Genomic DNA, 26657 nt, shown 5'->3' on the forward strand with positions numbered 1-26657 from the left:
ATTAGTTGTCTTTAAATCAGTCTTAGGGACATTTGAAGCAAGAAGTCACAATGTGAAAGGGGAATATTTATTAAGTATTCCCAACCCCAGTCCTTCAAAAAACATGGGATTTGCTTAAAAATCACGATATTTTAAAAAAATAATAAAATTTGGGTCTTTATTTGCCTTCTTGTTTTTGAGCCATTAGGGGTCACTTCGTAGCTTTCCTCTGCAGTTCTAATTTTTAAAAAGAAAGCTGAAATTCTCATGTAATCATATGACTCCAGGAGCTGAAGCTTTAAGAAAAACACCAAATATTATGAGACTTGTGATTAAAATTGCAAGAGTTGCCAACACGGCTAGTAATGCATGCTAGGACAGTCAGCCCATCCAATCAATGGGAGTTCTTCTGGGCGTGCAGGAGCAGGCCTATAAAAATCAAAATGTAACCGGGCAGAGAGTTTTGTTGATTTTTTTTAATGAATTCCTTGATAGTTGTGACAAGCTGTCAGAAGCAGTGTTTCCTGACTCTCAGCTGTGGATGGTGGTGGTTGGGCTATCAGAATACTTAAAAGCCAAAATATAATGGGCCCTCTTTCTATGGTGGTCAGAAATAACCCCAGTCGCATTTGAGCTGTATCTCCTTTTTGATACTCTGGTGGCTTGCTGATTCAAAGGACATTAATTTGGCTTGGGATCCATTTTTGAACTTGGGACAACAAACAGTTCAGTAAAGTTCAAAACCACGTCTCTGGAGTTAGTGCTCCCTGAACGCTACTGTCCAGACACGATGACTCTTTGGAGTAGCATCAGCTGTGCATGTTTCATTTCTGAGTAAGCTGTCTGGGGTGATTGGTTTGTTATGTTTGGGTTGAAATAAATCCGTACTGAAATTATTTAGTGGAATGGGGGTTGATTGTAAAATCCTGGGCCAAATCCTGGGGCCTGTACTCAGCTTTTATGCATTCCTTACTCAAGTAAAACTACTGATGTCAATGGGAGCTTTGCTTGAGTAAAGTCCAAGTCGTCCCATGGAGGGGCAGAGCTCCTCTTCTGTGTATGGCAGAGTACTGAGCCACCTCCACTGCACAGCTCCCTTACGGTCTGGATTCCACAAAGGCCTCTCCATGGGAGGTGTGGGATCCATGCGCAGGAAGCGTGAGAAGATTGGGCAGTGTCTGCACACTCAGTGGGGGAGTGCGCTACAGTGACAGTAGCAGCTGCTTGTGGTTATGGAGTCAAATGCTCAGTGGCAAGTTGAAGGCTCCATCCTGCAAACATACACGTGTAACTTGACTCAGGTGAGTGGTCCAGTGGGTAGTGATTTAAATGGAACAGCTCATCTGAGTAAAGCTGCACACCTGAGTAAGTCTTCAGAATTGGGCCTTTTATTTATAAGCTGCCTAGACTACTTGATTTGCATGTACAAATTCCAACTTGAAAGCGAAATGGCTGAGTCTTGTGGCTATGTTTGTAAGTTGAAAAGGAGAATCTCTGCATTCAGAGCAACAGTAGGGGCTTTCTGGAAATATTTGATCGATTTAAACAAATTTGGATGAGCAGCTTAACAGACAAATGCTGAAATAAAACATACCTGTGAACAGTCCATCTGCCAGCCCCCAAGTGACAAAATAACACAGTTTCCCACTTCAGGCAAGCTCATGGTACTGACTATTAGATCATGCCCTTTTTGTAGCAGACTGCCAAAATTTCATGAGGCAAATTAGCAAAGTTTAAGGCATGTATATATAATAGAAATACTGTGAGGGTCCGGGGGGGGGGGGTTGTTTGCATCAGCCCAGGGCATATTTGAACACAAGATTTATCTCTCTCTTATCCAAGTAAATACTTATATGATGTGATCTGGCAAAATGACCTTTTAAAATAATGTTTTAGTAAATGTGTCTTGATTCTGAGTTGACGTTTTTAGATCTGTTTTTTAAACTTGTATTAGGGTTTCTGTTGGAATCCCACTATGGAACACCATGAGTTAATGTGGAACACATGCAATTGAAAAGAAACACTAATATATTGGGAATTAATAAAAGTAACCCCTTTATGTTGTACTATTTTGCACTGAACTCAGTTATGTGGTGTGCCTACAATACCTGTTTTTCAGCTCTTGCATGAATTAGAATAGGTATAGTTATCATTACATTTGCTATTTTAATACAGTACAAATGTGCTTCATCAGGGTCATTTTAACTTAAAGTAAATATATTAAACACTGGATCAAAATTAGGCAAATTAACACTTTGTGTCTCATGGCACTCTTATTTGTGATATTGAGTTAGGAAGAATGGAACTCAGGACAGTGACATTGGGAAAAGGAAGAGACTCTGGACACAGTCACAACAGACGTTTCAGGTAATGTGTGTTCTCTGTGACAGGAGTGTTGTAGTCTGAAATACATTCAGTTATGCATTTTGTTGTTTTAAAGGGAAGTTCAGCATTTTGAACATTTTACTAGAATAAAGAGAGCATAGAGGCTCCAAGCACAAATACACTTCCAGCACAGAGAGCTCTGAAAATACTTGCATGGTCTAGGCTTTCTTTATAAACTGTTAAAAGTAAGTAGAAGAATTTCAGAAAAATGCTGCCTTCACTCTGGGGAAAATGCTGACAGTTCAGGTATATCATCTACCAATAACCCAACCGGCAAATCAAAACATTATTTTAGACAGTCAGGACCTAATTCTCTGGCAGGACCTAAAACTCGTGGCGAACGGGGGAAGTCCCGGATGACTGGAAAAAGGCTAATGTTGTGCCAATCTTTAAAAAAGGGAAGAAGGCGGATCCTGGGAACTACAGGCCAGTCAGCCTCACCTCAGTCCCCGGAAAAATCATGGAGCAGGTCCTCAAAGAATCAATCCTGAAGCACTTACATGAGAGGAAAGTCATCAGGAACAGTCAGCATGGATTCACCAAGGGAAGGTCATGCCTGACTAATCTAATCGCCTTCTATGATGAGATTACTGGTTCTGTGGATGAAGGGAAAGCAGTGGATGTATTGTTTCTTGACTTTAGCAAAGCTTTTGACATGGTCTCCCACAGTATTCTTGTCAGCAAGTCAAAGAAGTACGGGCTGGATGAATGCACTATAAGGTGGGTAGAAAGTTGGCTAGATTGTCGGGCTCAACGGGTAGTGATCAATGGCTCCATGTCTAGCTGGCAGCCGGTGTCAAGTGGAGTGCCCCAGGGGTCGGTCCTGGGGCCGGTTTTGTTCAATATCTTCATAAATGATCTGGAGGATGGTGTGGATTGCACTCTCAGCAAATTTGCGGATGATACTAAACTGGGAGGAGTGGTAGATACGCTGGAGGGCAGGGATAGGATACAGAGGGACCTAGACAAATTGGAGGATTGGGCCAAAAGAAATCTGATGAGGTTCAATAAGGATAAGTGTAGGGTCCTGCACTTAGGACGGAAGAACCCAATGCACAGCTACAGACTAGGGACCGAATGGCTAGGCAGCAGTTCTGCGGAAAAGGACCTAGGGGTGACAGTGGATGAGAAGCTGGATATGAGTCAGCAGTGTGCCCTTGTTGCCAAGAAGGCCAATGGCATTTTGGGATGTATAAGTAGGGGCATAGCAAGCAGATCGAGGGACATGATCGTTCCCCTCTATTCGACATTGGTGAGGCCTCATCTGGAGTACTGTGTCCAGTTTTGGGCCCCACACTACAAGAAGGATGTGGATAAATTGGAGAGAGTCCAGCGAAGGGCAACAAAAATGATTAGGGGTCTGGAACACATGACTTATGAGGAGAGGCTGAGGGAACTGGGATTGTTTAGTCTGCAGAAGAGAAGAATGAGGTGGGATTTGATAGCTGCTTTCAACTACCTGAGAGGTGGTTCCAGAGAGGATGGTTCTAGATTATTCTCAGTGGTAGAAGAGGACAGGACAAGGAGTAATGGTCTCAAGTTGCAGTGGGAGAGGTTTAGGTTGGATATTAGGAAAAACTTTTTCACTAGGAGGGTGGTGAAACACTGGAATGCGTTACCTAGGGAGGTGGTAGAATCTCCTTCCTTAGAAGTTTTTAAGGTCAGGCTTGACAAAGCCCTGGCTGGGATGATTTAATTGGGGATTGGTCCTGCTTTGAGCAGGGGGTTGGACTAGATGACCTCCTGAGGTCCCTTCCAGCCCTGATATTCTATGATTCTATGAATTCTGATCTCACAGGAATGTGAATTAGAAGTCGCTCCATTGCACTTAATGGAATTAACTGGTGTAAAACCAATCTGAGTCATCTTGTGGCCAGATAGTTGTATGTTAATAAAGGTTTGCAAAGTGTTCTGAGATCTCTGATTGAAGAGTTCTGAGACCTTCTGGTGCTGTGGTTGATTGGCACTGTAGGGCAAGCTAAGGTCTCATGGATCCTTTCCCTCAGAATCTCCCTGTACCTTTCTGTAACACTTGTAAGATGAGTATTATCGTGATATTTAAATAATGAGATAAATTATGCCCAGAACCTCATCTAAAAACGAACTGTGCACTGCAAACTTTGTGTACTACAAGGTTTCTGGGACTCGACCCATGGAAGTGCTAAAGCCTCAATGAAGTTGTTTCAGTGTTCATAGAATCATAAAAGGTTATGGTTGGAAGAGACCTCAGGGGGTCATCTAGTCCAACCCCCTGCTCAAAGCAGTACCCACACCAACTAAATCATGCCAGCCAGGGCTTTGTCAAGCCAGGCCTTTAAAGCCTCTAAGGATGGAGATTCCATCACCTCCCCAGGTAACCTATTCCAGTGCTTCACCACCCTCATAGTAAAATAGTGTTTCCTAATATCCAACCTAGACCTCCTCCACTGCAACTTGAGACCATTGCTCCTTGTTCTTGTCATCTGCCACCACTGAGAACAGCCTAACTCCATTCTCTTTGGAACCCCCCTTCAGGTAGTTGAAGGCTGCTATCAAATCTCCCCTTACTCTTCTCTTCTGCAGACTAAACAAGCCCAGTTCCCTCAGCTTCTCCTCGTAAGTCATGTGCCCCAGCCCCCTTGATCATTTTCGTTGCCCTCCGCTGGACTCTATTCAATTTGTCCACATCCTTTCTGTAGTGGGGGACCCAAACCTGGACCCAATACTCCAGATGTGGCCTCACCAGTGCCAAATAGAGGGGAATAATCACTTCCCTCGATCTGCTGGCAATGGTCCTACTAATGCAGCCCAATATGCCGTTAGCCTTCTTGGCAACAAGGGCACACTGTTGACTCATATCCAGCTTCTCATCTATTGTAATCCCCAGGTCCTTTTCTGCAGAACTACTGCTTAGCCAATTGATCCCCAGCCTGTAGCAGTGCATGGGATTCTTCCTTCCTAAGTGCAGGACTCTGCACTTGTCCTTATTGAATCTCATCAGATTTCTTTTGGCCCAATCCTCCAATTTGTCTAGGTCACTCTGGACCCTATCCCCACCCTCCAGCATATCTACCTCTTCCTCCCAGCTTAGTGTCATCTGCGAACTCATTGAGGTTGCAATCCATCCCATTATCCAGATCATTAATAAAGATGTTGAACAAAACCGGCCTCAGGACCGACCCTTGGGGCACTCCGCTTGATACTGGCTGCCAACTAGACATGGAGCCATTGATCACTACCCGTTGAGCCCGACAATCTAGCCAGCTTTCTACCCACCTTATAGTCCATTCATCCAGTCCACACTTTTTTAACTTGCTAGCAGGCATACTGTGGGAGATCGTATCAAAAGCTTTGCTAAAGTTAGGATATATCACATCCACTGCTTTTCATATATCCACAGAGCCAGTTATCTCATCATAGAAGGCAATCAGGTTGGTCAGGCATGACTTGCCCTTGGTAAATCCATGTTGACTGTTCCTGATCACCTTTCTCTCCTCCAAGTGCTTCAAAATGGTTTAGTTGAGGACCTGCTCCATGATTTTTGCAGGGACTGAGGTGAGGCTGACCGGTCTGTAGGTCCGCAGGTTCTCCTCCTTCCCTTTTTTAAAGATGAGCACTATATTTGCCTTTTTCCAATCATCCGGGACCTCCCCTGATCGCCATGTGTTTTCAAAGATAATGGCCAGTGACTCTGCAATCACATCCCTCAGACCTTCAGATGCATTAGATTTGGACCCATGGATTTGTGCATGTCCAGCTTTTCTAAATAGTCCGTAACCTGTTCTTTCACCATTGAGGGTTCCTCACCTCCTCCCCATACTATGTTGCCCAGGACAGCAGTGTGGGAGCTGAGCCTTGTCTGTTGCCATGTTTGCATTCGGCTTGGAGTTTTCCTTTATTGCACTAACCATAGTGTGTCAGTTTGCCAACTTACTGAGTTTTTAAGTAACTAAGTAAACAGAGGGAGCCTTCGAAATTAGATTTGCTGCCTCCATGCCAGTGATGAAGTGAAACTATACCCCTTGATGTGTGAGCTGCGCTTTACTTTCTAAACTAACTGGCTTATCACACATGGACCTGAAGTGCCTATTACATCAGTTCATAGCAAAGTGCAAGTGGTTTACTATCTGGTTTCTGGTTCTGACATTCCCATGGCAACGTCCCCCCAGTTTAGTCACAGTTTACTGCCTCACAAGTAGGATTTGTTCAAAAATTGAATAAAGGTTGCAGCATGAAAAAAGACACTTCCCCATGTGTTCTTGATGGCTAATAAATAAAGACTGAGACTCAGTGTGAATAGGAGCTCTTTACTGATTTTGGCAGGGTGCAGTTTTCAAGGTTAGACCATTTAATAGAGCCAGCGATGTAAAATAAAGGAAATTAAAAGAATAACATAAACAGCTGTGGTCAGCTACATTTTAAGTACAATGAGGCAACAGAATAACTAAGCTGCAATTTAACATATGAGAGAATAAGTGGACATGAGTCAGGAAACGTGTGAAATCATAAATTAAAAGACAGTGTGAAGTGGTACAGAGCTTGATAATGATTTACCTTTATAGATAGATTTATAATATAGTGTATAAAACCTGTGTAGCCGTGTCAAGTATTTTATACCTAGTTTGTTTGTGTCTCTCTTACACACATATAAACTGGATATAAAAATACCCGATATATTACTGGAAGATCCTTTCAGGAGGAGTGTAAAATTCTTATGATGATCCCTATTTGGCTGACTCCTGGAGATGTAAGAATGGGATCTGGTATCTGGAAGGGTTTTAGTTTAATAGAACATGACACATGGGATGATTTACAATACTGAAACGACTTGTTGACTATTCTCTCTTTCCTGTTTTTATGGACCATTGGTCTAACCCACTATGGCCATTCTTATGTTCTTATGATAAGTAAAGCTGGTAATTCTGCCTGGTAGTTAAGGTTCCTTGATACTTCCCATTATAAAACCCTGTTTTCAGTTATTTGTAACTTTACCAGACGTTAACAATTTGGGTTGAAATTTTGCATGCCAGGTGTCTGTCTCGGTCTGATTTTTGTTTTTTGTTTTTAAGTTTCAGCAAAAATGGTTCTGCCATTTCTGAGAACAAGACTAGGGAAAAATACATTTATTTTGCCCAGGTTAAAAAAATTCCTATAGCAGTTTCATTTAAAGCCTTTAGCTCCCCAGGGTTTTGTGGTAAATTTGTGAAATTTGTCCTGGCCTGGGGATATGCATTTTTGCTGTTCCCTTGACAAAATGCCAAATCTGGCTAAGTTATTAGCTTTTGAAAAGTTTCAGTTTGCACATGCACAGTAGAGATGTGAGAGTTTGGCAGCTAAATTCTGCGAAGATTCCATCTATACCGAGCATGCTCCAGCCCGTGGCTGCAAGGGATGAGCAGGGTTTTGCCGGCAAGTGCTGCTCCTGACTGCTCTGGTACTGGGCATAGGAACTGAGAGCCAGGAGATGGTCTTTATTGTACCCCCAATGCTCCCTGGGCTGGCACTCAAGCAGTGTTGCGGAGGACACAGCTTGACTCAAATGCAGAAGATAAGAGGCAAATGGAGTGCAGGGCATAGCAGAGGGAGTAGTGGACAAGGACCATGGGGTGGGGAGAGACTGGGACTGGGACCTGGCAACTGGATCTGGACACAGAGGAGGCTGGCACTGGCTGGACAGCTGTACCTGCTATTTTAACAGAGGCCTAGGGGAAACACCAATGATAGGAAGATATTGAAATATAATTCTCAAAGTATTCTCAATTCCCAAAGCATTATCAAACCAAAACGGATCCCTTACTGCTATATGTCTGATCCAGTGCACTAAATGCCCTAATAACAACTGTGTGGATGAAACCAGACAATCATCCTCACACAGAGAAATGATACAAGAGGCTGGGCAAACACCTTTCACGAAACAGTTACTCCATAGCTCACCTCTCAGGCTGCGTCCTCAAAGGAAAGCTGCACAATGGCTTCAAAAGATGCCCCTGGGAACTTGAATTTATAACTTTGCTAGACACTAAAAATCATGGACTGAACAGAGACACCGGATTTATGAAAAGAAAAGGAGTACTTGTGGCACCGTAGAGACTAACCAATTTATTTGAGCATAAGCTTTCGTGAGCTACAGCTCACTTCATCGGAAGTTGCATCCGATGAAGTGAGCTGTAGCTCACGAAAGCTCATGCTCAAATAAATTGGTTAGTCTCTATGGTGCCACAAGTACTCCTTTTCTTTCTGCAAATACAGACGAACACAGCTGTTACTCTGAAACCGGATTTATGGCTTCTTACAATGATCCGTAACCCACTAGCCCCATGACTGGAGAGTTGTTAACAGTCCACTCCACCTTGAATGGTCTCTTATAATAAGTGTTAAATACTTGTGCTAAAGAATCTGTTCCACCTTGTATTTAACTGTGACACTGAGTGCATTTCACAGAGCCAAAGAGGAGCTTGGTGTAACTTGAAAGCTTGTCTCATTCACCAACAGAAGTTGGTTCAATAAAAGATATTACCTCAGCCATGTTGTCTCTCTAATGTGCCTAATAAGGCATTTCTAAATCTGAGCAATTAACATGAAGTCCTAGTGACAGTGTTTAATGGTGCCTTTTTTTTATTTCTAGCACAATGAGTATAGACGATGATACCCAATGGCTTGAGTGGGTAACGAAGCAGTTTGAAAGCATCGCTGGGGAAGGTAAAGAAATTGACTTGGAAGAATTCAAAACTGCTCTGAAAGTGAAAGAGGCAAGTTCTTTGGGGTTTGGGGGGAGTTTGGCTGATGATCTGCTGTGTTTCTGTTCAGATAGCCAGATGTGAGCTCAGACTGTAGAGGTATTATTAGACTTCACCCTTTTGTTAGTAGTTAGTGCCAAACAATACTGGCAGATTGAAAAGGTCTGTGGTCTGTTGTTGTCCTGTCTTAATTAGCCCTGGTCTACACTAGGACTTTAGGTCGAATTTAGCAGCGTTAAATCGATGTAAACCTGCACCCGTCCACACAATGAAGCCCTTTATTTCGACTTAAAGGGCTCTTAAAATCGATTTCCTTACTCCACCCCTGACAAGTGGATTAGCGCTTAAATCGACATTGCCGGCTCGAATTTGGGGTACTGTGGACACAATTTGATGGTACTGGCCTCCGGGAGCTATCCCAGAGTGCCCCATTGTGACCGCTCTGGACAGCACTCTCAACTCAGATGCACTGGCCAGGTAGACAGGAAAAGAACCGCGAACTTTTGAATCTCATTTCCTGTTTGGCCAGCGTGGCAAGCTGCAGGTGACCATGCAGAGCTCATCAGCAGAGGTGACCATGATGGAGTCCCAGAATCGCAAAAGAGCTCCAGCATGGACCGAACGGGAGGTACGGGATCTGATCGCTGTTTGGGGAGAGGAATCCGTGCTATCAGAACTCCGTTCCAGTTTTCGAAATGCCAAAACCTTTCTGAAAATCTCCCAGGGCATGAAGGACAGAGGCCATAACAGGGACCCGAAGCAGTGCCGCGTGAAACTGAAGGAGCTGAGGCAAGCCTACCAGAAAACCAGAGAGGCGAACAGCCGCTCCGGGTCAGAGCCCCAAACATGCCGCTTCTATGATGAGCTGCATGCCATTTTAGGGGGTTCAGCCACCACTACCCCAGCCGTGTTGTTTGACTCCTTCAGTGGAGATGGAGGCAATACGGAAGCAGGTTTTGGGGACGAAGAAGATGATGATGATGAGGAGGTTGTAGATAGCTCACAGCAAGCAAGCGGAGAAACCGGTTTTCCCGACAGCCAGGAACTGTTTCTCACCCTAGACCTGGAGCCAGTACCCCCCGAACCCACCCAAGGCTGCCTCCTGGACCCAGCAGGCGGAGAAGGGACCTCTGGTGAGTGTACCTTTTAAAATACTATACATGGTTTAAAAGCAAGCATGTGAAAGGATTACTTTGCCCTGGCATTTGCGGTTCTCCTAGATGTAGTCCTAAAGCCTTTGCAAAAGGTTTCTGGGGAGGGCAGCCTTATTGCGTCCTTCATGGTAGGACACTTTACCACTCCAGGCCAGTAACACGTACTCGGGAATCATTGTAGAACAAAGCATTGCAGTGTATGTTTGCTGGCATTCAAACAACATCCGTCTTTATCTCTCTGTGTTATCCTCAGGAGAGTGAGATATAATTCATGGTCACCTGGTTGAAATAGAGTGCTTTTCTTCAGGGGACACTCAGATGAGCCCATTCCTGCTGGGCTGTTTGCCTGTGGCTAAACAGAAATGTTCCCCGCTGTTAGCCACAGGGAGGGGGGAAGGTTGAGGGGGTAGTCACGCGGTGGGAGGAGGCAAAATGCGACCTTGTAACGAAAGCACATGTGCTATGTATGTAATGTTAACAGCAAGGTTTACCCTGAAAGAGTGTAGCCACTGTTTTATAAAATGTGTCTTTTTAAATACCGCTGTCCCTTTTTTTTTTCTCCACCAGCTGCATGTGTTTCAATGATCCCAGGATCTTCTCCTTCCCAGAGGCTAGTGAAGCTTAGAAAGAAAAAAAAAAACGCACTCGAGATGAAATGTTCTCCGAGCTCATGCTGTCCTCCCACACTGACAGAGCACAGACGAATGCGTGGAGGCAAATAATGTCAAATAATGTCAGAGTCCAGGAAAGCACAAAATGACCGGGAGGAGAGGTGGCGGGCTGAAGAGAGTAAGTGGTGGGCTGAAGAGAGTAAGTGGCGGGCTGAAGACAGGGCTGAAGCTCAAATGTGGCGGCAGCGTGATGAGAGGAGGCAGGATTCAATGCTGAGGCTGCTGCAGGACAAAACCAGTATGCTCCAGTGTATGGTTGAGCTGCAGCAAAGGCAGCTGGAGCGCAGACTGCCACTGCAGCCCCTCTGTAACCAACCGCCCTCCTCCCCAAGTTCCATAGCCTCCACACCCAGACGCCCAAGAACGCGATGGGGGGGCCTCCGGCCAACCAGCCACTCCACCACAGAGGATTGCCCAAAAAAAAGAAGGCTGTCATTCAATAAATTTTAAAGTTGTAAACTTTTAAAGTGCTGTGTGGCATTTTCCTTCCCTCCTCCACCACCCCTCCTGGGCTACCTTGGTAGTCATCCCCCTATTTGTGTGATGAATGAATAAAGAATGCATGAATGTGAAGCAACAATGACTTTATTGCCTCTGCAAGCGGTGATCGAAGGGAGGAGGGGCGGGTGGTTAGCTTACAGGGAAGTAGAGTGAACCAAGGGGCGGGGGGTTTCATCAAGGAGAAACAAACAGAACTTTCACACCGTAGCCTGGCCAGTCATGAAACTGGTTTTCAAAGCTTCTCTGATGTGTACCGTGCCCTCCTGTGCTCTTCTAACCGCCCTGGTGTCTGGCTGCGCGTAACCAGCAGCCAGGCGATTTGCCTCAACCTCCCACCCCGCCATAAACGTCTCCCCCTTACTCTCACAGATATTGTGGAGCACACAGCAAGCAGTAATAACAGTGGGAATATTGGTTTCGCTGAGGTCTAAGCAAGTCAGTAAACTGCGCCAGCGCGCCTTTAAACGTCCAAATGCACATTCTACCACCATTCGGCACTTGCTCAGCCTGTAGTTGAACAGCTCCTGACGACTGTCCAGGCTGCCTGTGTACGGCTTCATGAGCCATGGCATTAAGGGGTAGGCTGGGTCCCCAAGGATACCTATAGGCATTTCAACATCCCCAACAGTTATTTTCTGGTCTGGGAATAAAGTCCCTTCCTGCAGCTTTTGAAACAGACCAGAGTTCCTGAAGATGCGAGCATCATGCACCTTTCCCGGCCATCCCACGTTAATGTTGGTGAAACGTCCCTTGTGATCCACCAGAGCTTGCAGCACTATTGAAAAGTACCCCTTGCGGTTTATGTACTCGGCGGCTTGGTGCTCCGGTGCCAAGATAGGGATATGGGTTCCATCTATAGCCCCACCACAGTTAGGGAATCCCATTGCAGCAAAGCCATCCACTATGACCTGCACATTTCCCAGGGTCTCTACCCTTGATATCAGCAGATCTTTGATTGCGTGGGCTACTTGCATCACAGCAGCCCCCACAGTAGATTTGCCCACTCCAAATTGATTCCCAACTGACCGGTAGCTGTCTGGCGTTGCAAGCTTCCACAGGGCTATCGCCACTCGCTTCTCAACTGTGAGGGCTGCTCTCATCTTGGTATTCATGCGCCTCAGGGCAGGGGAAAGCAAGTCACAAAGTTCCATGAAAGTGCCCTTACGCATGCGAAAGTTTCGCAGCCACTGGGAATCGTCCCAGACCTGCAACACTATGCGGTCCCACCAGTCTGTGCTTGTTTCCCGAGCCCAGAATCGGCGTTCCACAGCATGAACCTGCCCCATTAGCACCATGATGCATGCATTGGCAGGGCCCATGCTTTCAGAGAAATCTGTGTCCATGTCCTGATCACTCACGTGACCGCGCTGACGTCGCCTCCTCGCCCGGTATCGCTTTGCCAGGTTCTGGTGCTGCATATACTGCTGGATAATGCGTGTGGTGTTTAATGTGCTCCTAATTGCCAAAGTGAGCTGAGCGGCCTCCATGCTTGCCTTGGTATGGCGTCCGCACAGAAAAAAGGCGCGGAACGATTGTCTGCCGTTGCTCTGACGGAGGGAGGGGCGACTGACGACACGGCTTACAGAGTTGGCTTCAGGGAGCTAAAATCAACAAAGGGGGTGCCTGTACATCAAGGAGTATTTCAGGCAGGACTTCACGGAGGGTTCCAATAAGAAATGGTGCACCTAAGTTATTGTCCTTATTGGAACAAGAAGGTTAGCCTGGCCTCTGATTGATACATGGCTAGATTTACCTCGCTGCACCTTCTCTGTGAGTGACTGCAGTGTGATCTAGAAGAATGAGTCCCCTAGACAGGGGAGGGGGGGAAGCAAATGAGTACAAAACAAATCTGGTCTATTTCTTGTTTTGATCCACTCCATCTATCTTTTACATCTTTGGCTGGCAGCAGACGGTGCAGAAGGACTGCATGCCATCCACATCTCATGGCTGCTCGGCAGAAGATGGTACAGTACGACTGCTAGCAGTCCGTATCGCCTGCCCGCTCACCATAAGACGGTTCAATAGGACTGACTGCAGGCAGGACTAAAGAGAATGACCTGGTCAAGTCACTCCAAATTTAGTCCCTGCACCCATGTCTGCCCAGGCGCTCCCAGCCGACGTGGCCAGGAGCACCTCGGACATGACGATGACGGCTACCAGTCGTACTGTACCGTCTGCTGCCACAAGGCAAGGGGTTGCTGCTACTGTGTAGCAATGCCGTACCGCGTCTGCCAGCACCCAGGAGACATAGGGTGACGGTTACCTGAGCGGGCTCCATGCTTGCAGTGGTATGGCGTCTGCACAGGTAACTCAGGAAAAAAGGCGCGAAATGATTGTCTGCCCTTGCTTTCACGGAGGGAGGGAGGGAACGGGGGCCTGACGATATGTACCCAGAACCACCCGCGACAATGTTTTAGCCCCATCAGGCATTGGGATCTCAACCCAGAATTCCAATGGGCAGCGGAGACTGCGGGAACTGTGGGATAGCTATCCACAGTGCAACGCTCCGGAAGTCGACTCTAGCCTCGGTACTGTGGAAGCGCTCCGCCGAGTGAATGCACTTAATGCACTTAGAGCATTTTCTGTGGGGACACACACACTCGAATATATAAAACCGATTTCTAAAAAACCGACTTCTATAAATTCGACCTTATTCCGTAGTGTAGACATACCCTTAGAAAAGTTTCAGAGTAACAGCCGTGTTAGTCTGTATTCGCAAAAAGAAAAGGAGTACTTGTGGCACCTTAGAGACTAACCAATTTATTTGAGCATAAGCTTTCGTGAGCTACAGCTCACTTCATCGGATGCATACTGTGGAAAGTGTAGAAGATCTTTTTCTATACACACAAAGCATGAAAAAGTACCTCCTCCCACCCCACTCTCCTGCTGCCCCCCCAACCTGAAGCAAATACTCACCAGCAACCACATACCACACAACAGAACCACTAACCCAGGAACCGATCCTTGCAACAAAGCCCGTTGCCAACTGTGCCCACATATCTATTCAGGGGACACCATCACAGGGCCTAATAACATCAGCCACACTATCAGAGGCTCGTTCACCTGCACATCCACCAATGTGATATATGGCATCATGTGCCAGCAATGCCCCTCTGCCATGTACATTGGTCAAACTGGACAGTCTCTACGTAAAAGAATAAATGGACACAAATCAGATGTCAAGAATTATAACATTCATAAACGAGTCGGAGAACACTTCAGTCTCTCTGGTCACGCAATTACAGACATGAAAGTTGTGATATTACAACAAAAAAACTTCAAATCCAGACTCCAACGAGAAACTTTTGAATTGGAATTCATTTGCAAATTTGATACAATTAACTTAGGCTTGAATAGAGATTGGGAGTGGCTAAGTCATTATGCAAGGTAACCTATTTCCCATTGTTGCCCCCCACCCCCCCCAAGACGTTCTTGTTAAACCCTGGATTTGTGCTGGAAATGGCCAACCTTGATTATCATACACATTGAAAGGAGAGTGATCACTTTAGATAAGCTATTACCAGCAGGAGAGTGGGGTGGGAGGAGGTATTTTTTCATGCTGTGTGTGTATATAAAAAGATCTTCTACACTTTCCGCAGTATGCATCCGATGAAGTGAGCTGTAGCTCACGAAAGCTTATGCTCAAATAAATTGGTTAGTCTCTAAGGTGCCACAAGTACTCCTTTTCTAATTAGAAAAGTGAAGCTTAAAAATAGAATGGTGGGGCTAATGAAGAAGGGTTATAAAGAGCTTTGATTATCACAGTACTCGTCGTATATTGTTAGCAGTGATGGAAACCACAGGTGAAAGACTAGGGATAAATCTTTAAGTCTTAGTCTGTTCGTCTGACTAGTTTTTCCTAAGGTTGCCCATCACCATGATATTCAGCCCTTACTAAGCCAAAATTTCCATTGATGTTAATGGAAAAGTTCTGGCTTGGGTTTATAAGGAGTTCTCCTCAAGTGTTGTTGAAAATATTTGTTCTCCTTTCTGTAGTCCTTCTTCGCGGAGAGGTTCTTTGCATTGTTTGATTCTGATGGGAGTGGAACCATTAGTTTAGATGAGTTACTCAAAGCCTTGAACCTTCTCATACATGGAGACGAAACAGACAAGCTAAGATTCCTCTTCCAAGTTTACGACGTAGATGGTAAGATTCTGAAGAACATACTTACCCCCAGTTGTCATTTGGATATCAATGCTGCTGTCCTCCTGACCATGAGAGTGCTTCTGCCTTCTTAAAGATGGGTGGAGGGGACATGCCATTAGCATATATTTATATGAATCGGACAGCTCAGCTGAAGCCATTCTCTAATATTCTATAGCGCCACCCTTGTCCTCTTCCAGCACAACATAGACTTCTCTCCTGAATTAAAGCAATCTGTCTGAGAACTATCGGTAATGGACACTTCTAAACCATCTATCAAGCTTAACTTTGAAATCCATGACTTTTCAATCTTCCCCATCTGTGATGAAAGTCTCAAAAATACCCATAAAAGGCAGCAATTAAACTAGCTTCAATTGTAAGTTCTACCTCGGTATGTTCTTACCCTAGATGCTGGAGAGGAGCCAAACCTTTAGGGCTAGATTCACCAAGGGGACTTACACACCTCACTGCTACGTTCGGAACCTAAGTCCAAACTTTAGATCATCAGAGCTACTGCTGCCTAAGTCCCTATGTTTCCATTTGTAAAGTCCCCTAGGTACCTCCACCTCTGTCATGGGGTACATACACAGCCACCTCAGTCCTGACACTGCCAAGGAGCTCAGCACCTAACTCACAACTCAGCCCCAGGAGGATTCTTGAACTAGGCCTTCCTTCATCTATCTCACTTGTGGGGCCTGATCGGGTCGGTGTGCTGAGAGACCCCCTTAGAGCACATCTAGTGGATCAGACCCCACACAGAATACAGCCAGGGCAGGTGGGTACCCCCCTCCCACTTTTACCCAATAGCCCAGTGGCTGCAGCACTCACCAGGATGTGAGAGACCCCGATTCAAATCCTCACTCTGCTAGGGGTAGAGCAGGGATTTGAACCCAGATCGGTCGCCTCCTAGCTGAGTCCTCTCACCACTGGATCATGGGGTAACTCCCTCCCAATCTCCCTTGTTGGAGCTGTTCCACTCTGTATAAATAATTAAATATTAATTGGGCCACAGAGAGAGAGAGAGTATGCCTACGCCACAATCAGAGGTGTGACTGTGGCATGCATAGCCATCCCCATCAATAGCAGTGAAGCCATGGCAGCACTGGTTGTACAAGTCCATGCAAGATTCTGGATATGTATTCAGGTGGCTAGCCCATGCTGCCACAGCATCATTATTATTGTTATTCGAGCAAGCTACATGACAGCTAGCTTGGGGATGTCGACACACGCTGCAGTCACACCTCTGATTTTGGTACACAGAGAAAGAGATTAATTAATGCACTGATTGCACCAATGACTATTTTAATTATTTATACACAGTATTTAAACACACGCAGTGAAGAACAAGTGCAGTCAAAGACAATAAAAAGTATTTTGTTAACAAAACATATTTGTTCAAAAATATTATTTATAGTGAATGGTTTGATCAAAACTACAGGGGCAAGTTTGAAGCTAGGGACCTGATTCTAAAACATACCTGCCTCAACTTGAAATTTGCAAAGAGGTTTAGTTTTGAGGGTCATGCTTTTTTGTTTGGTCCAGTATTGAAATTCTGGTACATGTGAAACGTTGGTTTATATACAGGCTAGGAAAAGTGAAAACATCAGCAAAATAAACGTCCCAGTTCTGACCTGGCAGTATTTTCTGCTCTGACCTAATTGAGCTTAAAGGATTGGCTACAAAACTAAGAACCAGATCTCTTTCCAAGCTAATTTGTCTTTACATTTTGCAGCCAGTTAAGCATGTCTGTGTGGATTTCATAATGGTGAACATTGTCAATCAAGATTGGAATTCACATTCTCAAAATAGTTGTTTCACATAGATCACTCACTACTTAATCTACATTAAACTGATTTTTTTCTAATCTATCAACAATTAGCCAACCTTACCCTTGGGGCACAATTTCCCAATGAAAATCCTGAGTGCAAGGAAGGAGGCCTGTTTCTGTATCCAAGGGGAAGATAAAACTAAAAGCACCCAGGGTTTTCATAAACCCGTTCACTAGCTGTTGTGTATCCTTTTGTTGTCTTGGTAACACAGGAGCAAATGTGTTATTACTTTCATCTGTGTCAGATGCAAATTCTTGCTCATTGTAGGCAGTGGTTCCATCGACCCGGATGAACTGCGCACAGTCCTGAAATCATGTCTGAAGGAGAGCACAATATCCTTGCCAGAGGAGAAACTGGATGACCTCACGCTGGCTCTTTTTGAGTCGGCTGACAAAGACAACAGTGGCTCCATCACTTTTGAGGAACTCAAGGAGGAACTAGAATGCTTTCCAGAGGTCATGGAGAACTTAACCATAAGGTAATGGCTTTGACAGGCCCCTCTGGGTTCCTAATCAGCGCTGTATATTAGAACTGCATTTTCCTTGGTAGCACCTTGCTCTTCCCCGATTTCACAGGCTCCTTCAATATCATTATTTATGCTCATAGCGGCCTCCCCGCGGAGGGGTGCTTTTTATTTTTTCCCTTTGTGATTAAGTGTCCCTGTACCAAACCCTTCCCTCATCGGGAGAGCACGAGGCCTGGGATCCCGTCCGAGGCCTGGAGGTGATTTTTGAGAAGCAGCTCACTTAAAGGAAGCTGCATCCCTTCTGTCCACAATGGGGCTGCTTGGACATTCTCAGGGCAAGACGCCCACCATGCTGTGCTCCAACTACACAGACTTGGCATGCTTGAGTCTATTGCTGGCAGCTGCCATCGAGCAGGGAGCTGGCATGGTTTGTGACACTCGCTTACCGATGCCCAGTGTGAGAAACCGGACACCAGTTTCTGTGCTGCTGCAGTGCAGGACTAACCATCAGAACAGGGCAGTGATGTTTAAAAATGAAGGGCCTAAGATCCTGAGCATCTCCTGCGAGGCGCTGCAAGCATCCCCTGCTGAAATGAAGAGCATGGTTGCACTTCAGAAATGCTGCTTGTCGTGTGCTGTGAAATGCTCTTCCCGGAGGAGAAGAGGCCAGGAGTGAGTCTTGCCATGTGAACCATCAGAATGTGAACGGGAGCAAAATACTGTAGTGTTCTAGACATTACACATCACAATTGACTCTCCTCCTAATCTGTACAATTAAAGGCCCATCTAGAGCCGAGGGTAGCGGTATCATTCAGGATGGTTCCCCTCTCTCAATAGATACTTCAGTAGAGATACCGTCAGAATGTGAGGAGCCCAGTGGGATACCTCTCATTCTTATTTCCATAAGGCGAATCTCCTGATTCCACCTAATCAGCATTAACTGAGGGACATTGACCCTTCTCCGGCATTGTGGAATGACTTAGGCACATCATCTCCACCTATTCGGTTTCCTCCTGTTAGTGACTTACAGCTGCCTTTCCACTTTCTGTGCTTCAAGAAGTTGGGACTTCAGGGTGCCTCCATCTGTCCATTTATTGTAGGCTCCCACTGCTCACCTTTGTGGCCATTACAGCCCCCGGGAAGGAGGGTTTGTGTTCCAGTAACTTTATCCAAATCCTTCTCCACCAATCCTGATTCATCTAGGAACCAGTAGTGCACTGCGTGAGCAGAGCAGCCCAGGGGACATTCCAGATGGTAAACCAAGAGCTCAGGCCAAAGGCAGCCAGAGTTTATACTCTTCTACTGCTCTCAATCTATCCAAAGGGTCCCAGAGGTATGATATGCTCAAGATGGTGCAAAATGGCTGCAATCTCTTCCCTGCAGCCCGGTGGAAGACCAGCACCAACGTGTAGGGGCATGTAGTCATCATCATCGTCTTGGCAAATCCCAAAGGGACATGGCCTTCTTGCAAACCTAGCACCACCCAGATCGATCTCTGGCAAGATGGTTAAGGTGGTCTGATTGTGCGTTCGGTTTCTCTCTAGCACTGGCAAGCTTGTTGCGCCACTGAAGCTTTTGGTGCCCTCATAGTCACTGGCCGTGTAGCAACATTCCTTGGTACATACACGCTAGACTTCGTTGGTCTTCCATTCTAATAATATAGCCATACCAACCAAGCCGCTAAAACCGAACCAGTGCTGATGGAGGCGGTTGCTGGGTTTGGCTTTGAATATCCTTGTTGCCGAGCTTGTCCTGCCATTTGACATGCAGGAGGAGACAACGAGAATTGAACACGTCAATCCAGTGACCTTCAGCCCGCCTCTGTGCCCATGTTTCGTATCCATACAACAGAGCAGCTTTGTAGCAAACATGATGTCACGACTTCCCCACAAAGGCTGCTGGTGGGCCCCAAACATGGAAGCCGCTGCTGCTATGCAAGCGTCCACATCTTACAAGCCTCCTTCAGCCCTATCTGGGACACTGCCCATGTATTTGACAGCTGCCACCTGCTCGATGACCCATCCGGATGGGTTAATATCAAGCTGGTTGTAAGCTGGAGCTGGAGGCTGTTTGATGCTATGGCCAGGGACTTAGTTTTATATGGATTATATGGAGGTGTAAAGTCTGGGGGCAGGAACGCTACTTGCAGTTGAAACCCAAAGGAGAGCATCCTGCAGCTGCTGCCACTGGCAACCCTGGGAGTTCCCCTTGGAGAGTGGGTGCAGGGCCTTCCCCAGTGCTCTTCTCACAGCTGCAGAGCCTGGGAGCTGTTTGCTTTGTAACAGACCTCTTCCCTTCATGTTCCCTCCCTTTCCAACAGTGCCGCCAACTGGCTAAAGCCCCCGACCGTGGAACAGAAGAGGCACACGCCGCGCTACTTAACCCCAGCCTACTGGCACAACAACAGGAGCAAGCTGCTCTTCATGGGCAGCTACCTGTGCCTGAATACCCTCCTCTTCACCTGGGCTGCTCTGCGGCACACGCCCCTCGGGGGCTGGGTCATGATGGCGAAAGGCTGCGGGCAGTGTCTGAACTTCAACTGCACCTTCCTTGGGGTGAGTCCTGTGCCTCTCCAGACAGATGGGGGCGGTCACACCTCCCTCCCAGCGCTCTTGGAGGGTTCATGAATCAGGGGTCACAAGGGGCTGAGGTTAGTGCTTGCGTGGCAGGGGCTCTAGAAGAGTGAAGCATGGAATCGTAGAAATGTGGGCCTGGAAGGGACCCGGAGAGGTCATCGGGTCCAGTCCTCTGCACTGAGGCAGGACCACGCAAACCTAGACCATGCCTGACAGGAGGTTGTCCAACTTGTGCTTAGAAACCTCCAGTGATGGGGATTCCACAACCTCCCTTGGGAGCCTGGTCCAGAGTTTAACTACCCTTATGGTTAGAAAGTTTTTCCTAATATCTAACCTACATTTCCCTTGCTGCAGATTGAGCCCATTACTACTTGTCCTACCTTCAGTGGCCATGGAGAATAATTGATTACTGTCCTCTTTATAACAGCTCTTAACATATTTGCAGACTGTTCTCAGGTCCCCCTTCAGACTTCTTTTCTCAAGACTAAACATGCCCAGTTTTGTTAACCTTTCCTCACAGGTCAGGTTTTCTAAACTGTTGATCATTTTGGTTTCTCTCCTCTGTACTCTCAAATTTGTCCACATCCTTCCTTATATGTGGTTCCCAGAGGTGGATGCAATTCTCTAGCTGAGGCCAACATCCCAGAACGATATTAGTCTTTTTCACAACTGCATCACATTGTTGACTCATATTCAATCTGTGATCCACTCCAACCCCCGGACCCTTTCCAGCAGTACTGCCACCTGGCTAGTTATTTCCCTTCACCCCGCCTGCACTCAGGAAATAGGATTTCTAAGGGAGAGGGGATTCTTGCTTTTTCTGTGAGGGCATGCAGCAGTTCTGCTTTGCTTATGTTCAAAAGGGGAAATGTTGGCAATCATTAAGACAAGTACTTTGCCTTTGTCTTTATTGAATTTCATCTTGTTGATTTCAGACCAATTCTCCAATTTGTCACAGTTGTTTTGAATTCTAATCCTGTCTCGAAAGCGCTTGAAACCCCTCCCAACTTGGTGTCATCCACAAATTGTATAAGCCTACTCCATTATCCACGTTATTAATGAAAATATTGACTAGTACCAGACTCGACAAACCCCACAGGACTGTGTTCTCGTTACTTTGACAACACTTCAGCTGGAAGAATCATAAGGCATGTCCACGCTGGAGCATTATTTCCAGTTTGGGTAGAGCCGTGCTAACTCTGATGGAGCTAAAAATAGAGCCCTAGGTACATCCTTGGGGCAGCTGCACGGGTGTCAGGGTCAGCTAGCTGCCCCGAGTACGTACCTAGGGTTGTCCTGCCACTTCTGCAGCTGTGGCTACTATTTTAAGCACGCTAGCTCGACCAAAGCTAGCACGGTATGTCTACCCGAGCCGGGAATTACTCCTCCAGCTCCTCTGTAGACATGGCCCAGGTTACCGTGGAACTCACTGGGCCGGCCACACTGCTCTTTGCAATGGCAGGAAATGGAACGCGTGGTCGTGTCACTCTCTGGGGAATATTTCCGAGAATCAGACAATCAAAGTTAAAAATAAAAAGTTAAAGAATAACAGACAGGAAGAAGGATATGAACTATGTGAGAGCAAGTAAAACCAGGACTGTCCTCACCCCAGAGCAGCCAGTACAAAGACATCCCTCTGGTCTTTTTTAGCTTTTACTCAAAGGTAAAGAGGGGTAGGATGGCCCCATGAGAAGGGCACTGGGCTCGGACTCAGGAGAGCTGGGTTCAGCTCCTGACTGTGACCCTGGGCGAGTCTTTTTACCATCTGTCTTGTCAGGATGATGTTACTACCTCACCTTAGCAAAGGGCTTTGAAGTAAGTTTGTTGGGTGGAGTTAAGGGCTGTGATACACGGAGGTCAGACCAGATGATCTGATGGTCCCTTCTGGCCCTAAACTCTATGGCCCTGTCTCCTGATGGAAAGGGCTGTAACAGCAAAGCGTGACTGTTACTGTCATCCGGTTCTCAAAGGTGCTCATGCTGCGCCGTTGCCTGACGTGGTTGCGAGCTACCTGGGTTGCGAAAGTTTTCCCGCTAGACCAAAACGTCCTCTTCCACCAGCTCGTGGGGTACGTGGTGGGGGCTCTCACAGCAGTTCACACCGGAGCACATGTGGGGAACTTTGGTGAGTAGTAAATCCTCTGCTTGCCCATGCCCCCATGCAATAATTGCTATGATTCTTTTATTTGCAATATGCTTTGCTCATGCCACCATTCTTCTAACGTACTATGAAAATCTTGAGTGATCTAAAGAGGAAAAACCATCAATTATTAAAATGGAAAATGCCAACTCCTCTTTAACTATAAAGAACATCAGCTACTAAAAAAAAAGGATTGAAATCTACATTAAATACAGACTTGATAAAGCAGCATTTTCTAAAGTATGGGGTGCACCCCCTGGTGAGAGGGTAATGGGGGCATGAAAGACCAGCCAGCAGGGTGCAGACAAACCTCTTCATTGTTCTCCAGGGTCTGAGCTTTTAACAAAAAAGTTGGTCTCTAGGTGTTATGGTTGCAAAGAAACCGTTCAAAACATGACTCCTGGATAACCAATGTAGCCTTGATCTACCTGAATTAAAGAGATCCTGAGACAATAGCTCTGATAGGGGAAACTGCCTTGTGTGTAACTGACATAGCAACATCTACCTGAGTCTGCAATAAAAAACAATAACTCTGAGGTGTGATTTGCCCCATTCATTTTGGATACCAATAATAAAGCTTCTTTAAATGTCAGCCTTTTTAACTGCACATCAAGGGATGTAAGAAAAGAGAGGAAGAATTGTAAAGTTTGCTCCAGCATGTCCTAAAGTAGAGGGGGGTTCTAGGGATTATCCAGGGGAGAGCATGGGGGGCATGGAAGATGTATACATTTAACAAGAGCAGGCCTTTAATGAGATACGGTGAGACTGAAGGGGCAAAATTGATTCCATATTCCTAAAGGGGACGGGGTTCAGCTTTCAAAAGTTTGGGGAGCAATTGATTTAAGGCAGGTTTACTTGTAAGATCAGCTCAGCATTTTATTTTCACTCTTCCCATTGCTAATAATTGTGTAAGGTTTCAACTAAGGTAGAAGTGTATATGAGACAGGAAGGGATTGGCGCTGTACGTAATCCACTGGTTCATTGTGTGTTGTCCCCCTCTAGTGGCTTCCCCTGATATGAGGTTAAAAGCTTTTTACAGTTACCAGCTAATGGAGTTTCTCTTTAGCTCAAGTGCTCCAGATTTTGGGTTCAGTCCCTGCTGACAACCCATGTTTGAAGTGAGTTGTGGAATGTGATCCTGCTTTGAGACAAATCATTCAGCAGTCCTGACTTCAACTTCCTCTGATTTATAAGGGCACCCCTGAGGTATTTTGTGGGAGGGTGGGATGTAGTTTTGTTTTTTGCATAAATAATATATTGTATTAATAAGTATAAAGAAAGGAGACATGATTGCAACTGGAACAGGATTAGTGCCATGGGGTCCCAGGACCACAGCCCAGTAAGGGAAAGGATTGCTTTGTATTCCATTGCTCTGAAAGCTTTTTTGGTCAAAGAAGGGTTAATATTACTCCATGGGAGACCTTGGTACATGGCCCCTTGTTGTTGTCATCATTGTGTATCTCTGAGATACACTGCATCTGAGGTGTGTGTGGCATTTTACAGACAAATGAACGGATCAGGGACCGCAGCTCCTAGGAGTTCATGGCCACATTGGAACGCCCAGTATCCCCTTGTTGATCCTGTACTCCTTGTGGAAAGCGCTAATCCCTTTGGCTGCTGCTGCTCTGCAGCCCCATGTTTCTCTGTGTTTAGTCAGGCTGACTCAGATCCAGGATCGCCCCGCGCTTTGGGAATATCTGTTCACCACTCGGCCCGGGATTGGCTGGATTCACGGGAGCGCCTCGCTCACTGGGATTGCACTGCAGCTCCTCATCTGCATGATGCTAGTGTGTTCCAGCACCTTTGTCCGGAAGAGCGGCCATTTTGAGGTACTCCCCAGCTGCACTCTGCAAGTGGGGTTTGGTTTTGCTTGTGCCCCCTCCGTTACAGTGCAGTCATGTATGCTCCAGTGTCTCCCATTCTGCATCCCATTGAGACTTGCATATTTTCTGCCAGGATCATTTTCATACATTTCTTCCCACAGCGATTCCAGTCGCAGCATGATGATAACGTGTTAGTCCCTCTCCAGGCGGCACTGTGTAAACTGGTAGCTGATCTTAGAGGTTCATTTAACTGAATCCCATGCAGCCAAACTCCTATGTAGAAAGACAGCAGGAAAAACCTGCTCACAAGGGCAGGGGGTGGGTGGGGAACAAAGCTCTTTAATGGGTTAAGAAATAAAACCCAGCAATTCAGACAAACTCAGGTAATTACATCCCTCGTGAGGCCAAGTTAGGAACTCTCATCCAATGACACTTCTCCCACTGCATGTGGGTGGTTAGTGCAGGAACTGGCTCCTTGTCTGCAAAGCTGCCCAATGCAGATGGACGTTCAGTGCTTGAGGGGCTTACAAGGGCTTTGCTTTTACTCTATGCCTGGCACCAACTTGCTGTGCACAACAACCAGATCTTCACAACGTCCTGCCCAGACTCTCCATCTGGGAAGCACGGTCCCCAATGCCACAGAGGTCGTGTGCCCTCTCTTCCGCTCTGTTACACCTTTATAAATCCAGAGTGACTCCACTGATTTCAGGGGCCTCCTGGGGCAGGTTCTGACCTCAGTTACTCTTGTGTTGGCCAGGAATGGCAATGCTGAAGTCCTTGGAGGTTCCACATTTACACCAGGATAACTGAGAGCTACGTCTGGCTCCTTACTGCTAAGAATGACTGTTTTTTCATACCTGTCCACGGCCGCTGTTGGCTGGGCTGGAAAGCCGAGCTGGAGCGTACTGTGTCTGGTGCCTAGAAATACCAGAGAAAAGAATGATGGAAAACTAGTGACACTTCACCCAAACTACAGCCACAGCTGGGCTGTATCTTTTGCCACCACTGCACTCATTAGTCTCTCTTACTGTTCATCACTGACGCCAGGCTGGTATCCCCAGTGATCCGTTATTGTTGTGACCTGCAGGTCTTCTACTGGACTCATCTGTCCTACATCTCCATCTGGGCTTTGTTAATCCTCCATGGGCCTAATTTCTGGAAATGGTTTGTGGTTCCTGGATTTCTGTTTGTGGTGGAGAAGACAATTGGCATTGCTGTGTCACGCATGGGCGGGCTGTACGTTGTGGAAATCAACCTCCTGCCATCAAAGGTTTGTTCCCAAAGTGATCCAAGGATGCGCAGTTATGGGAATATGTTTTAAAAATACTGCTGGGGCTGGGGTGAGATGTGAAATAAAGAATTGGAAATTGAGCTTACTAGGGTCTATTCCTAGTTCTAACACTGACTTGCTGCATGACCTTGGGGAAGTCACTTCACCCCTCTTTGCCTCTCTTTCCTGTTCCCTAAAATGGGGATAAAAATTCTCGCCCTACTTCACAGGAGCACTTTTGTCACTTGTAAGGTGCTTTGCGATTCCAGTGAAAAGCACTCTATAATAACTATTCTTATGTGACACGGGAAAAGGAAGGAAAAGTGAGACAAAAGAGGTATTAAAAAGACAAATTCAGATTGTCTACTGTGTATTATGGCAACGTGCTGGAGTGGCAGCATTCCCTAGACTCATGGAAATTAGAAATGGCAGTGCTGAAATAGGGAGGCAGTCTGGCTTAGTAGGTAAAGCACCAGCATGGGATTCAGGAGATCTGGGTTCAATTCCTGTCTCTATTCACCAGACTTTGGGCAAGTGTCTGTGCCTCAGTTTCTCCTCTGTAAAATGTGGATACTGATCCTCTTTGTAAAGTGATTTGAGATCTGCTAAGAGCTGGGGGTTATTATTCTTTCACCTGGTGCAAAAGTGGTCCTTACGTTATATGGCCCGGGGCATTAATTAATCTATTTTAAGTGTCTAAAGAGTTGTCCTCCCCCTTCTTTTGGGTCGCTGCTCCACAAGCCAATGTGAAAAGCACAACAAACGGCACAGAATCATGGTTTAGTATTTGGCCAGTCAAGGCGTTCTCTTGAGCTGCATCTTGACTTGTCTGAAAATGAAACAATCTGCAGAAAGTGTGTTACCTGCAATCCTCTGTCAGCGTTAATAGTACCTTTTCAGCAAACATTGACACAAAGGCCCGTGTCTGGGCACCCATTCCCAGTGGCCTCTCTATGGAAGCAGGCTTGGGGCAGATATCGGTCACACCTCTGCAGTTGAGGGGG

General features: G+C 46.2%; 1 protein-coding gene across 1 annotated transcript in view; it reads left to right on the forward strand.

Annotated features, from left to right (window-relative positions):
- Nucleotides 1–2233: 2233 nt before the first annotated feature.
- NOX5 (NADPH oxidase 5) overlaps nucleotides 2234–26657 on the forward strand; it is a 36476-nt gene continuing 12052 nt past the window's right edge. The window contains exons 1-8 of the mRNA XM_048867339.2: nucleotides 2234–2346; nucleotides 8969–9092; nucleotides 15403–15553; nucleotides 17647–17857; nucleotides 20166–20400; nucleotides 22392–22545; nucleotides 24214–24389; nucleotides 25471–25653. Of these exons, the coding sequence (XP_048723296.2) occupies nucleotides 2279–2346; nucleotides 8969–9092; nucleotides 15403–15553; nucleotides 17647–17857; nucleotides 20166–20400; nucleotides 22392–22545; nucleotides 24214–24389; nucleotides 25471–25653 (1302 nt within the window). The 5' untranslated portion in view covers nucleotides 2234–2278. The remainder of the gene's footprint in view (nucleotides 2347–8968; nucleotides 9093–15402; nucleotides 15554–17646; nucleotides 17858–20165; nucleotides 20401–22391; nucleotides 22546–24213; nucleotides 24390–25470; nucleotides 25654–26657) is intronic.

The sequence above is a fragment of the Caretta caretta genome, chromosome 10 (genome assembly GCF_965140235.1).
Source record: "Caretta caretta isolate rCarCar2 chromosome 10, rCarCar1.hap1, whole genome shotgun sequence".
In the NCBI taxonomy this organism is placed as follows: domain Eukaryota; kingdom Metazoa; phylum Chordata; order Testudines; family Cheloniidae; genus Caretta; species Caretta caretta.